Raw genomic sequence first — 12,538 nt, forward strand, 5'->3', positions numbered from 1 at the left:
ATTTGTCCCTAGTTACCTTTAGCTCCCAGAACCAGCCTAAAGGCCTTTATATTTTCATGCCTATCTGTTAAAATGTTATTAATGTAGGCCATAGGCATGAAATTGAATCAAATGAAAGCACTTAAAAGGAAATAATCCTTATTTTTATTTTTCATCTTTAAACAATTTTGAATTTCCCACTTGAAATAGAACTGCTTACCCTGTTGAAAGCAGAGTGATGTTTTCCTATATGAGAAGCCCAAAGAGGTTAAGTGATTGGCCCAGCATAACAGAGCTAATTATCCAGTACTGAACAAAGGTTTTTTTCCCCTCCACAACTACATTTTGACATGCATGCTGAACGAATGTTTGCTAATATTTGATAAATTCTCAGCTTATGAAAGAATGAGAATGAGTAATATTGCAAAAACCCATAGTAAAAGTTCCTAATAAATACTGAATAACAAGAATACAGGGTTCCCCAAAAGTATTAGTGCCTTTTTAAGTTTAAACAACTCTAAGATGTTTGGGACATCCTGCATGTGTGTGTGTGTGTGTGCGTGCGTGTACACACACACATATATATATATGTTTATACACATATATATGTTATATACATATATATACATATACACACACTACATATATATTTGGAGGTGGCAATGAATAAAGGGGGTAAGAGGGGGGGGGGTCGGGGTGGATAATAGAAATGAAGACTTGATTTCAAGTCCTACCTCTCACACATACTAGCTGCTCTCTAAGATTATAAAGTTACAGATTCACAATCTGAATTGGTGCTGTGAGTTTCCCTATGAGGAGTTCCTTAATGTGATGAAATCACAGGTCTAGATCTCCCCATCTCTCCCAAAATGAATACATCAGAGTCAATCTTATAATGCAATTAAATGGCATAACTTTTCATTAAACTAGTCCTACTTGCCGTATAGATATCTTTAGTCACTGAAGGCACAGGAACTTTTTTATTAACAAATCTATCAGTCCAGATTTCATTGGAAGGGCTGTAGCAGTACATACAGTTGCTAATATGGCACAAGTTGAAGTGTACATTAAAAATAAGTGTATATGTGCATGTATAAATGTATACATGCATGCACACATATACAAATACATGTGTATATATGTACATATATCACCAGAAGGATTCTATATACAAAATAAAATGTTTAGGTAGAATAAATAAAAATAATAGTGTTTAAGGGCATAGGAAGTATAACTGCCGCAGATTTAATTCTTTTTATCCTCCTCCAATGACATAGATAAAGAATTCTAGTATTGAAAAAAAGTATGAGCACTATAATCTGGTTTGTTTTCTTCAAATAAATGTTTCAAAAGTTCTCTTTCAAAACCTCAAATAAATCCTTAATGTCATAAATTTAGGAGTTCTCTCAAAAGATGTAGATCACAACCATTCTTGCCTGCCCATCTTATATGCAACTCTTGCCCATGACCTCCAAAAAGTTCACCAGTGGGATCCACCTAACATGAGAGAAACCTTGCACAGTTCTGATACCATGAAGATGCCAGTGGAACACTCTGGCCGTCCACCTTCTCTCCCTTGTCCTCACTACATGAACAGTTCATCTTCTCCTTCTGCCATAAAATATTTTGATCACATCCTTTACTTCTGTTCTTAGAGATGTTGGTTGGTTATATGTTTACTACTAGTGTTGTTCTTTTTGAGAATAGGTCTCCCTATCCTCCCCAGGATGGAAATTCAGTGGTCACTCCTGTCAGTCCAGGTCCTGTCCCACTGCTGATCAGCCCAGAAGCTCTGACTTTCTCTTTTTCCAACCTGAGTTGGTTCACTCCTCTTTAAGTGGAGCCTGGTGGTACCTCCCTCCTAGAAGCTCACTATTTTGTTGCTGGACTTAATGAAGACACCAGATCAAATTTAGCCCTACTAAAGAAGTCCCAAACTCAAGAGATCCACCAGACTCAGCATCCCTAGTAGCAGTGACTAGGGAGGCACCACCATGGATGGCTCCTTGGTTTGCAGCCTACTCATACTTACCATGTGCTTTTTCATTGCCCTCTGCATAGTCATTATCTACATTATCTACTACATCAAAGGAAGCAATGATCAAGGTTTCAGGGCCACATAGCAGGACTGGCAAAAATTTGTACTTTGGAGAGATCCAGGACAGAGCCAGGAAAAGGAAAGATTCCCTATGGATGGTAAGGTCATGCAGGTCTCCTGTTTACATAAGACACTGTGTTGATTACATCAAGCCCCAATGTAATGTAGATACTCCCGAAAGAGATCTGTAACCACTTAAAGGACTTCGGCTTATCCAATCACATAGGAAAGACAAAATGGATAAAGAATGTCTGATTGGGGCTGAGCCAAGATGGCAGAGAAAAGGCAGCTACTCATTGAGCTCTCCCATAAAAACCTCTGAACACCTTTAAATAATGCCACAAAACAATCCCTAGAGTGGTAGAACCCAAAAAAAGGTCAGGGTGAGATAATTTCCCAACCAAAGACAACTTAGAAAGTCAGCAGGAAAGGTCTATCGCACTGAGGTGAAAGTGCAGCACAGTCTAGTTTAGGTCCTGCCAGCACAGACCCAGTCACAACAAACCAGGAACAAGCCTTGTGAGCCACTGAATCAGGAACAGCAGCTGCTGCATTCAGAGCTCTCAGCCCACAGAGGGTAAGGGGGTGGAACAACCCATCAGAAGACTACAGGTATCTCTTTGCTAGCACTGAGGTAGGGACCATACTCAGATCCAGGTCACAATCCTGGTGTCTGAACAGAGTCTTAAGAACACTTTTTTTCCTTTTCTTTTTTTTCTTTTTTCTTTTTTGTTTTGTGGCAATGGGGTTAAGTGATTTGTCCAAGGTAATACAGCTAGTCCATGTCAAGTACCTGAGGCTGGATTTGAACTCAGGTTCTCCTGACACCAGGGCCAATGTTCTAACCACTGCACCACCTAGCAGCTCCATTACTTTACTCTTCTTGAGGATTTTGGGGGTTGGGTTTTTTTCAGTCTATGTTTTCTTTCATGTTTCTTCAACATGACTAATATGGAAATGTTTTGGATGACTACATATGTATAACCAATATCAAATTGTTTGCCTTCTCAATGTAGGGGATGGGAAGGGAGGAAGGGAGAGAATTTGGAATTCAAAGTTTTAAAAAAGAATGTTAAAAATTATTTTTACATGTAATTGGGGAAAAAATAAAACACTAAATAATTTTAAAAAAAAAAAGAATGCCTGTCTATTCCCCACAAGATCCTACAAACATATGGTTTGTCTAACCCTATGTATATCTAGGAAATACAATACAAAAGGACAAGGAGCTGGGCCCAGAATTTAAGGCCAGATTCCTAACAGGAAATGCAAAGCACTTTTACTGGCTTCAAGTTTCTCATAATGTCAAAGGTCCATCTCTTCTAAAGTTTAATTTAATAAAAATTTTAATTCATCTATAAAATGTGGGGATGAGGAATTAGCTATGTGATTATTTCCTATAGATGTGTTTTATTTTTATAAAATAGGAAAATAAATTAAAAATATAAGGGAAGGGGACATTCATAAAAATATTTCAATATCTTACCTTCATCATGAATTTCTGTAGGGGCATAAAAAGAAAAGAGAAAGCATTAAACATTCATTGTTCACAGATTTCCAAAACTGAATTTTTCTCTGGAAGCCAAACGGAGCTCTCTGAATTATAAAACATAAAAACACATTTGTCACATTGTCATAACAATGCTTATACTAACTACATGTGAGAGAGCAAAAACTGCACTAAACAATACCTTTTTGGAGACATCTTTGAAATAATTCCCTTCTTTTTAAATACTTGAATGCATGCTACTATGTTTAATACAAATATTAATATCCAGTTTATTCAGGCAGAGAGAAAACAAAGTGTGGTTAGATTTAGAATGTATGGACACTATTAGTAAGTGATTTATCACTTCATTTTAACTTTTCATACCAAAAAAGACCATGATCCAGAAAGCAGAATAACCGCAGCAAGGTTAGTGCATTAGAAATCAGTAGATGTGGCATCTCTTAATCTGAACTACTCCATTGAGGGGCTAATATTTCATGTAAAATGAATGTAAAGGAATTCCTTGGGTATGATTTATCATAAAATATGAAAAACAAAGAAGCATGAAAATACTATCTAAGGGAAAACTGAAAACTTCCTTTTAAAATGACACACTTAGTGCTAATTGTATTGATAATTCCTTAAAATTTTATTCAATTATTTTAGAACTCCAAATAATAAGCTCCTTGAGAGTAGGAAGTATCTTTCCTTTGTTTCTATTCATATTCTCAGTTCTTAAGGCAATATAGTAAAAACTTAATAAATGTTTCTTGACTTGACAATGCGTACGTACTCCTAGAATGTTTCTTCTGTACTCCTAGCATGCTTTTTCAACAACTTTTCCTATTATTTTATGCAAAGAGTCAGGAGGATTAGAAATTATATTTTTTTGCAAATGTGGAGCCAATATTGTTCCAAGGGAAAGGGTAATATGGGAGGTATGTGCATGCTTAAATTAGCAATAAGTGAAACTAAGGAAAAAGAATTTCCAATATAAAAATTATCTTTTAAATACAAGTACTCCATCTCCCTGATATCACATATTTAGTACTGAATGACAGCTATATTGAAGTCACTGCAGCCATGAAATTAAAAGACACTTGCTCCTTGGAAAGAAAGCTATGGCGATCTGGACAGCATACTGAGCTGAGACATCACTTTACTAATAAAAGTCTGCGTAATCAAGGCTATGGTTTTTCCAGTGGCAATATATGGCTGTAAGAGTCAGACTATAAGGAAAGCTGAATACTGCAGAACTGACGCTTTTGAATTTTGATGGTGTAGAAAACTTTTGAGAGTCTCTTGGACAGCAAGGAGGTCAACTCAGTCACAATTTAAAGAAATAAATTCAGGCTATTCACTAGAAGGTCAAATACTGAAGTTGAAGCTTAAAATACTGTGGCCACATAATGAGAAGATGGCATTCATTGGAAAGATTGAAGGCAAAAGGGAAAGGAGACAGCAGAGGATGAGACAGATGGATATCATCATGGAAACAATGAACGTAAGCTTGAACAGACTGAGAGAGAGTAGAGAATAGAAGGAGCTGACATGCTATGGTCTATCCTGTCACAAAGAGTCAGACACAACTGAACAACAACAAAAGAATGGTTAAACTGATGCAATTTGTTTCAATTGAGCTAGTATTTTAGAAGTTCTCTTTATATTTTTTTAAGTTTTTTTTTGAGGTGGGAAGGCAGGGCAATTGGGGTTAAGTGACTTGCCCAAGGTCACATAGCTAGTCTGTCTGGTGTCTGAGGCTGGATTTGAACTCTGGTCCTCCTGCCTCCATGGCCTCACTGTGCCACCTAGCTTCCCCTAGAAGTTCTCTTTTTTAAAACCCATGTTGCCTAAGTTTAAAAACTAGCAGTTGAACTCTAAAATTTTGTAGAGATGTAAAACAAAGTCATTCTATTTATTATTTCCCTTTAGAATTTCTGATATCCAAAGGGCTAAACAGGAGGGGGGGAAGTACAAACAAATAGAAAAACAACAGTAAAAAATGTTTTAAATAAGATGGAATTTATATACGTCTGTAGGTTTCCACAGGACAAAACTGCAAACCTGATTGAGAGCAACCATAGCACAGAGTATAAAAGTACATTTTATATTAAAATGGCAATAAAATAATATTTTAGTAAATCTTAATTTCTATTTGTATAATGGTAGTTTTCATAGTATCCAAATTCTGCCAAATTTTGCCAAAGTTGCAACTTTAGAAGGACTGAATGATCCTTTAAAATGTCACTATTCATTTTTTTAAATAAAACATGCATGTGGGGAGTAAAAACGGGGAGGGTTTACTATAAGATGCATATTCTGTAGCTGAAAGGTTCTTAGAAACCAATTCAGTCCAAGTGACTTGACAAGGTAAAATGACTGATGGAGTTGGATAATTTCACAGTATTTCCAACAAAGATCTTTGGCTTGCTTGCCTTTGTGTTTGCCTGTTTGTTTTCTGGGGGTGGGAGTGAGAAGGGCAAGGCTCAGCAAGGAAACGGAAAGATGCATTAGAGAAAGTAAAAAGTCTACCTCAGGAAGATATTAGGAAGGAAGGGAATCAGCATGGAATTTTTAACCATTAACTGATGATGAAAAACAATGACCAGGAAAATACTAAAAAGGAATTCCCATATATGGAGAAAAATCATAATGAACCTGTCCTAGGTTTATGTCAGAAATGTTTCAGATTTATGTCTAGGACAAGTTATTACGTCTTCATGAAAGGAGTAAAATTTTGAAGCATTTTGTCCAAGTGTTTCATTTAGCTCCCTAAATAACATATATAACACTGACTAATAGAGGAAACTGTCCCCAGTAGTGGCACAAAGCATGTATTCAAATACTGCCGCCTTAAAGGAATTTTCTGGGTGAATTATCATTTGCACAGGAACACAAAAGGGAAAATTTTAGTTCTAGGAATGAAAACAAGTGAGTAAAGCCAATTAATTATCTCAAAGAGAGGTTAAAATGCTTTTGAGATGACAGACCAAAGACTGCTCCAATTGCACAGAAGTACTGAAAACAGTAAGAGCATAATGCAATCAAAAGAATCCTAGAATTGGAGTCTAAGAAGCTAGATATGAACCCTGACACTTGAAAAATCTGTGTGAATCTGAGCATGTCATTTTAACCACTCTTGGCCTCAATTATGTAAAATGACAGATGACCAATAAGGTCCTTTCTCCCACTAAAACTACAATTCAACTTACTATTATATCAGGTTCACAAAGAATAGGGAAAAAAACAGGAATGGAAACACTAGATTCCAAAAAAAGGCAGGCTAGTCTTTAAATCTATAGCACAGAGATTTGCACATTAAAATCACTTAAATACTTTTCATTCATAATAGGCTAATCTGCTTTCAAATTTTGAGTATATGGCCCTAATCTTCCTTATTTGGGACCCTGTCCAGTAACACTTAAAGAAGTGAATTAACTTAGCCCAGACAATGGTACATCAGAGAAAAATAAAAATGGCACCATTTTATTCTATAAATTTAAAGTTAGCTCCAAAAGGGGGGAAAAATCAATCTTAGGGGTCCTGAAAATCTACTCATTAAAGAGTATAGAATCCGGACTGAAAAAAAGTTTGCCAAAGAAATGGTTTTTCGTCTTTATTAATGCCCTCATGGATGTCTGGAAATTTTAACCTTTTTATTGTTTTTGTTATGTATGTGTGTGTGTGTGTGTCTGCGTGTGCAACTGGGTTTTTTTTAGGGGGGTGGTATTAGCAAGATGATAGTTGATTTGAAAAAAATACAGCAATCCTGTATTAAAAACTTAAAATCTTTAAAGTTGTCTTGTAATCATCTTCTTGATAGTAATATAAAAAGAATGAGCACATTTCCAATTGGGGTCCTTTCTACTACGGTCCAGAAAGCATAAAAGTAGATAGAAAGGACAAGGAAAGACTAGAAAGCAAGCAGACTAGATTTTTAGATTACATTCAAGGCTTTTGAGCCCCAAGATCAAAAGAGAAAAATAGATATTTGAAACTAACAAGCAATATGATTTGTGTCTGATGATTTCTTAAATAAAAAATCTCGGGGCAGCTAGGTGGTGCAGTGAGTAGAGTACAGGCCCTGGAGTCAGGAGGATCTGAATTCAAATCCGGCCTCAGACACTTGACACATTTACTTGCTGTGTGACCTTGGGCAAGTCACTTAATCCCAATTGCCTTGCCTTCCCCCCTCCAAAAAAAAATCTCTTTTAAATCACTAAGGCATTGGCTCCCTACACCAAAAAATATTCATAGGGCAATCTTTGCCACACCCATTATAATTGCTGCATTAAAAAACATTCAAACTTTATTGCAAGTCCATAGTCCCAGAGTGAGAAACCAATTAAGGCCCTAGGCAGCCTTTTTTTTTTAAATTAAAAATACAAAGCCTTCATAGAATGAGTGAACGTCAGAACTAGAAGAGACCTTAAAGATCATCTAGACCAATCTTATTCTGCAAAAAGTGAGGCCTTGAAAGGCTGAGTGTCTTGTCCAAGGCTGCAAAGATGGGATGCTAAAGATAATCAATGTCACCAGATACACCATCACATATGTGAAAATTGGTAGTGAGACCCATGGTTTACCGATATTCCCAAAGAACGCAGGGACTACACTTGTATCTCCTTTATTGCCTGACATGGTATTACAAATAGTAGGTACACAATGATGATGACTAAACAAATGAACAAATAAATGTATTTGCAAGGATGCTAGGTAAAAATACATTATACTTCTGCCTTTTTTCTCCTTCCAATAGTACAGACTTGCCAGTTTATTTTTATTACATGTATTACTTTATAATGGCATCTGAAAACATTTTGGAAAAGCAACTACAAATTCCAACTTTTGTTTCTTTGATCAATGTTTATAGACATGAACTTTAGCAATATACTTTTTAAAAAAGGGGGGAGGGAGTTGCTTCACTTTTCCCACCTCAGAAACAGAGGAAATATCTCTTAAGTAGAAGCTCCCAATTAATCTTCTTTTAGTATATGTATAAATAAAGGACTTCAGAACTTAAGAATCCTCAAGATTTCAAAAATCATTAAAAGTTATCTAAAACAAGTTTGAGGGGAGTTTTTATTTGGCCAAATGTAATATATCACTCATATATGAGGTTTTTGGGACTAAAAATTCCCACCAATATTTTATGATCCTCAGTGCTCTGAAAGAAATCTAAGGACATATTCTGACTATATATTATGCGAGTTTACATCTTTACATGTTCAATTTTCGTTAAACAATTCACTATCCTACTCTCCAAAATGCCTTTTCCAAAGTTTTTTATCCCTCCTCAGGTCCTCTACAGTTCCTTATTCCCCTACTCGTTCAGTTGAGAACCTTGCTTCATATTTCACTGGGGAAAAAAAAACCTGAGGCCAGTCACCAAGAGATCCCTCTTCTCCCCCTCCAGTTTGACATCATTCTACTACTATCTTTTTCACCACTGTTCCACATAAAGAGATGGTCCTTCTCCTTGCCAAGAAAAATCACTCTACATGAACAAGTGATCCCATTTCATCTTTTCTTCTCCGGCAGATTGTCACTTCTATCATCACCACTCTCTCACTTGTCTTCAATCATTCCCTGTCTCCTGGTTGCTTCTCTACTACCTACAAATATATCCATGTCTCATACATCTCCCCAAAATTCTCGCTTGCTCTATCCTTTGTCTCTTCTTTTTTTGTGGCCGTCTACAATAGATTCTTCCACCTACTTTCCTCTTACTCTCTTTTCAACTCTTTGCCATCTGGCTTCTGACCTCATCTTTCAACTGAAATTGCTCTCCCCAAAGTTACCATTGATCTCTTAATAGCCAAATCTAATGGCCTTTACTCAAACCTCATACTTGACCTCTCTGCAGCTTTTGACACTGTGGTTCACTCTATTCTCCTTGATATTCTTCTCTCTATTCTCTCTAGGTTCACAATATACTGCTTTCTCTTCCTTCTCTTCCTACCTATCTGACCACCCTTTCTCTCCATTGATGGATTCTAATCCAAATCATACCCACTAACTCTGGGTGTCTGAGAAGGCTCTTTGCTGGGCCCTAATGCCCTCATCTCTTCTCCCTCTATTCTATCACTCTAGTGATCTCATCAACCCCCACAGTTTCAAATAATCTCCTCTATGCAGATGTCTCTCAGATCTCCTTGTACAGCCTTACTCTCTCTCACAAACTTCTGTCTCCCATCTCCAACTGCTTGTTAGACATCACAAACAAGATGTTTCATAGACACCTTTACCTTTTACATAGATATCTTAACCTTCATTGTCCTTTCCAGCAAGCCCTGACCTCTTCCTTCCTCTCTGACTATCTAGAGTATCACCATACTCTCAATCACCCAGACTCACAACCCTGGTGTCATCCTCAGTTCCTCATTTTCTCTCATGTTCCATAGCTAATCAACTGTCAAATCTTGAGTCTATTTTCATAACATCTCTCATGTACACTCCTTTTTCTCCTGACACTGCAACCACCGTGGCGCAGGCCTTCTTCACAACATACCTGGGCTAATGCAAAAACCTACTTGTTGATCTCTCTTCCTACTCTAATCCATCCTTCACTCAGCTATCAAATTGAACTTCCTAAAGCATAGGTCTTACCATATCATGCCCCTACTCAATAAACTCATGACTCCTGATCACCTCCAGGATTAAATATAAAGTCCTCTGGCTTTTAAAGCCCTTTATAGCCTGGACCACTTTCTGTCTTTTCAGTCTTCTTACCCTTTACACCCCTCCATGTGCTCTGTAATCCAGTGACACCAGCCTTCTCCCCCAAGGAGCTATAGATTTAATTATTGAAACAAGTTAGTGGTAAAGGGAAATAAGCAAAATGTAAAATTGTACTCAGTGACCAAAGATATAAAATGGAGATAATAATAAAAGTAGATTTGCATGTCACTATCAAGGAAATTGTAGATGGATATAAAATATAAATAAAGTGGCCTGATTCTTTTTAAAGTGTGTATAGATGGAAATTTAAAGAAAGGGACTAGGAGAAATCAAAAGGTCATAATATTATTTCTGGAGAGGCTATTAATAAATTCCATATAACAGCTAAAAGTGAATGCCTTCTGAATGCCTCCTCAATTTTAACTTAGCAGCAAATCAACAGGCTCCTCTTCTCCAAGTGGTAAATAATTATTAGAAATAATACTTGTACATGCACTGAAGTCTTTGTGGGATCTATAATTAGCAAAGCACAATGTGCATATTTATACACCCCCACTATACTACCCTGAATTGTGAGACAGATTAGCTCTTTAAGATCTCTACTGTTTTACTGAGGGCTGCTAGGTGGCACAGTGGATAGAGTGCTTTGCCTGGAGTCCAGATGACTCATCTTTCTAAGTTCAAATCTGGCCTTATGTAAGGTCAATCAATAAGTGAAAGATCTTTCCAGCCTATTGAATAGGCCTCAGGTGATGCCAACATGGGCCTAATTAGGGGCAGGCCCACACCCTTTCACTAACTAGATGTGAGGCCCCAGGCCCACACCCTTTTGCTAGTTAAACCAATGTGGGCATGAAGCCCTCAGGGCCCTAAGGGGAGTTGCTAAGACTAGAGCCAATAGTATGTGCACTGTCAATCAGATGCTGGCTAGGACTGTATAGAGAGCCCATAACTGAGAGCAGTAGAGCAGCAGAAGGAAGAGTGGCAGGATTCAGAAGCAGACATCAAGAGGACATTGAGGCAGCAAGAGCTTCAGGAAATAGAATTCAGCCTAAGGAAGAGTAAGAAATCGGAGTCTACAGAGCTGCAGAAGAGAGTACTGAGGGGAGAGTTAGGATTCATGAGTGATTGTTTACAGGAAGGCCCTAGCTGGGGGGAAGGTTACAGGATGACTTGGTTCCTTACTATAATATTGTGTTATAATTTCCTTGTTGCTACAATGAGATAGGCTTACCGGATTTGGAATATTATTGCTACTATATGGAATTGGAATTACTGGTCCTGGGATTGGATTCTCTAGTGTCTAAATAAATGTTATACTTCCTCTGCCTTCTATTTAGAGAATTTCTTATACTTTGCGATTCCAAACCATTCAGGCATGTTCATGGTCATCCTCGAGGTCATAAATCTTGCCTTGTCCAAAATGAAACTCATTATCTTTCCTCCCAAATACCTCCTACCATCGTTATTATTGTAGAGGACAACATCTTCCCAGTTCCTCAGGCTCCTAATATATTATCCTCAACTCCTCACTATCTCTCACACCCCATATACAACCTGTTGTCAATTTCACCTTTGCAATATCTCTTGAACACATCTTCTCACCCTTGATGCTGCCATCACTATGGTATAATCCCTCATCATCTTACCCCTGGACTATTGCAATAGTCTGCTGGTGGGTCTGCCTGCCTCAGATCTTTCCTTACTCCAATTCATCCTCCAATCAGCCCTGAAGTGATTTTCCTAAAAAATCTACAGATCTGACCATGTCACCCCTACTCAATAAACTAGTGGCTCTTTATCAACTCCAGGATCAAATGCAAAATCCTTTGTTTAATACTCAATTGAGTACTAAACCCAACTAGTCCCTTCAACCTAGTTAGTCCCTTCCTACCTTTCTAGTCTTCTTACTATCAACCATGTACTCTTCAATCCAGTGACACTAGCCTCCTTGCAATTCTGCAAATAAGAAAATCTGTATTTCAGCTCTGGGCATTTTCTCTGGCTGTGTCCCATGCCTGAAATGTTCTCTTTCTTCATCTCCTCTACTGGATTCCTTTGAGTCCCAAATAAAATCTTATCTTCTATAACAATTCCTCTTAATTCTAGGGCCTTCACTCCCTTATTTTCAATTTATCTTGCAAATAGTTTGTTTTTACATAATTGTTTGTTGTCTCCCCCATTCAACTGTGAGATCCTTAAGGACAAGGACTATCTTTTGATTCTTTTTGTATCCCCAGCGCTCAGCATAGTGCCTGGCACACATGAGGTGCTTAATAAATGTTTACTGA

The 12,538-nt window shown here is 37.4% G+C and overlaps 1 protein-coding gene across 4 annotated transcripts in view; it reads right to left on the reverse strand.

Moving 5' to 3' along the window:
• The window catches only part of RYR2 (ryanodine receptor 2), an 828,134-nt gene that overhangs the window by 538,326 nt on the left and 277,270 nt on the right, over positions 1 to 12,538 (reverse strand). For all 4 annotated transcript variants that reach the window (XM_036753924.1, XM_036753927.1, XM_036753925.1 and 1 more), the window contains exon 5: positions 3,564 to 3,578. In XM_036753924.1, coding sequence (XP_036609819.1) covers positions 3,564 to 3,578 — 15 coding nt within the window. The remainder of the gene's footprint in view (positions 1 to 3,563; positions 3,579 to 12,538) is intronic.

The sequence above is a fragment of the Trichosurus vulpecula genome, chromosome 4 (genome assembly GCF_011100635.1).
Source record: "Trichosurus vulpecula isolate mTriVul1 chromosome 4, mTriVul1.pri, whole genome shotgun sequence".
Taxonomy (NCBI): domain Eukaryota; kingdom Metazoa; phylum Chordata; class Mammalia; order Diprotodontia; family Phalangeridae; genus Trichosurus; species Trichosurus vulpecula.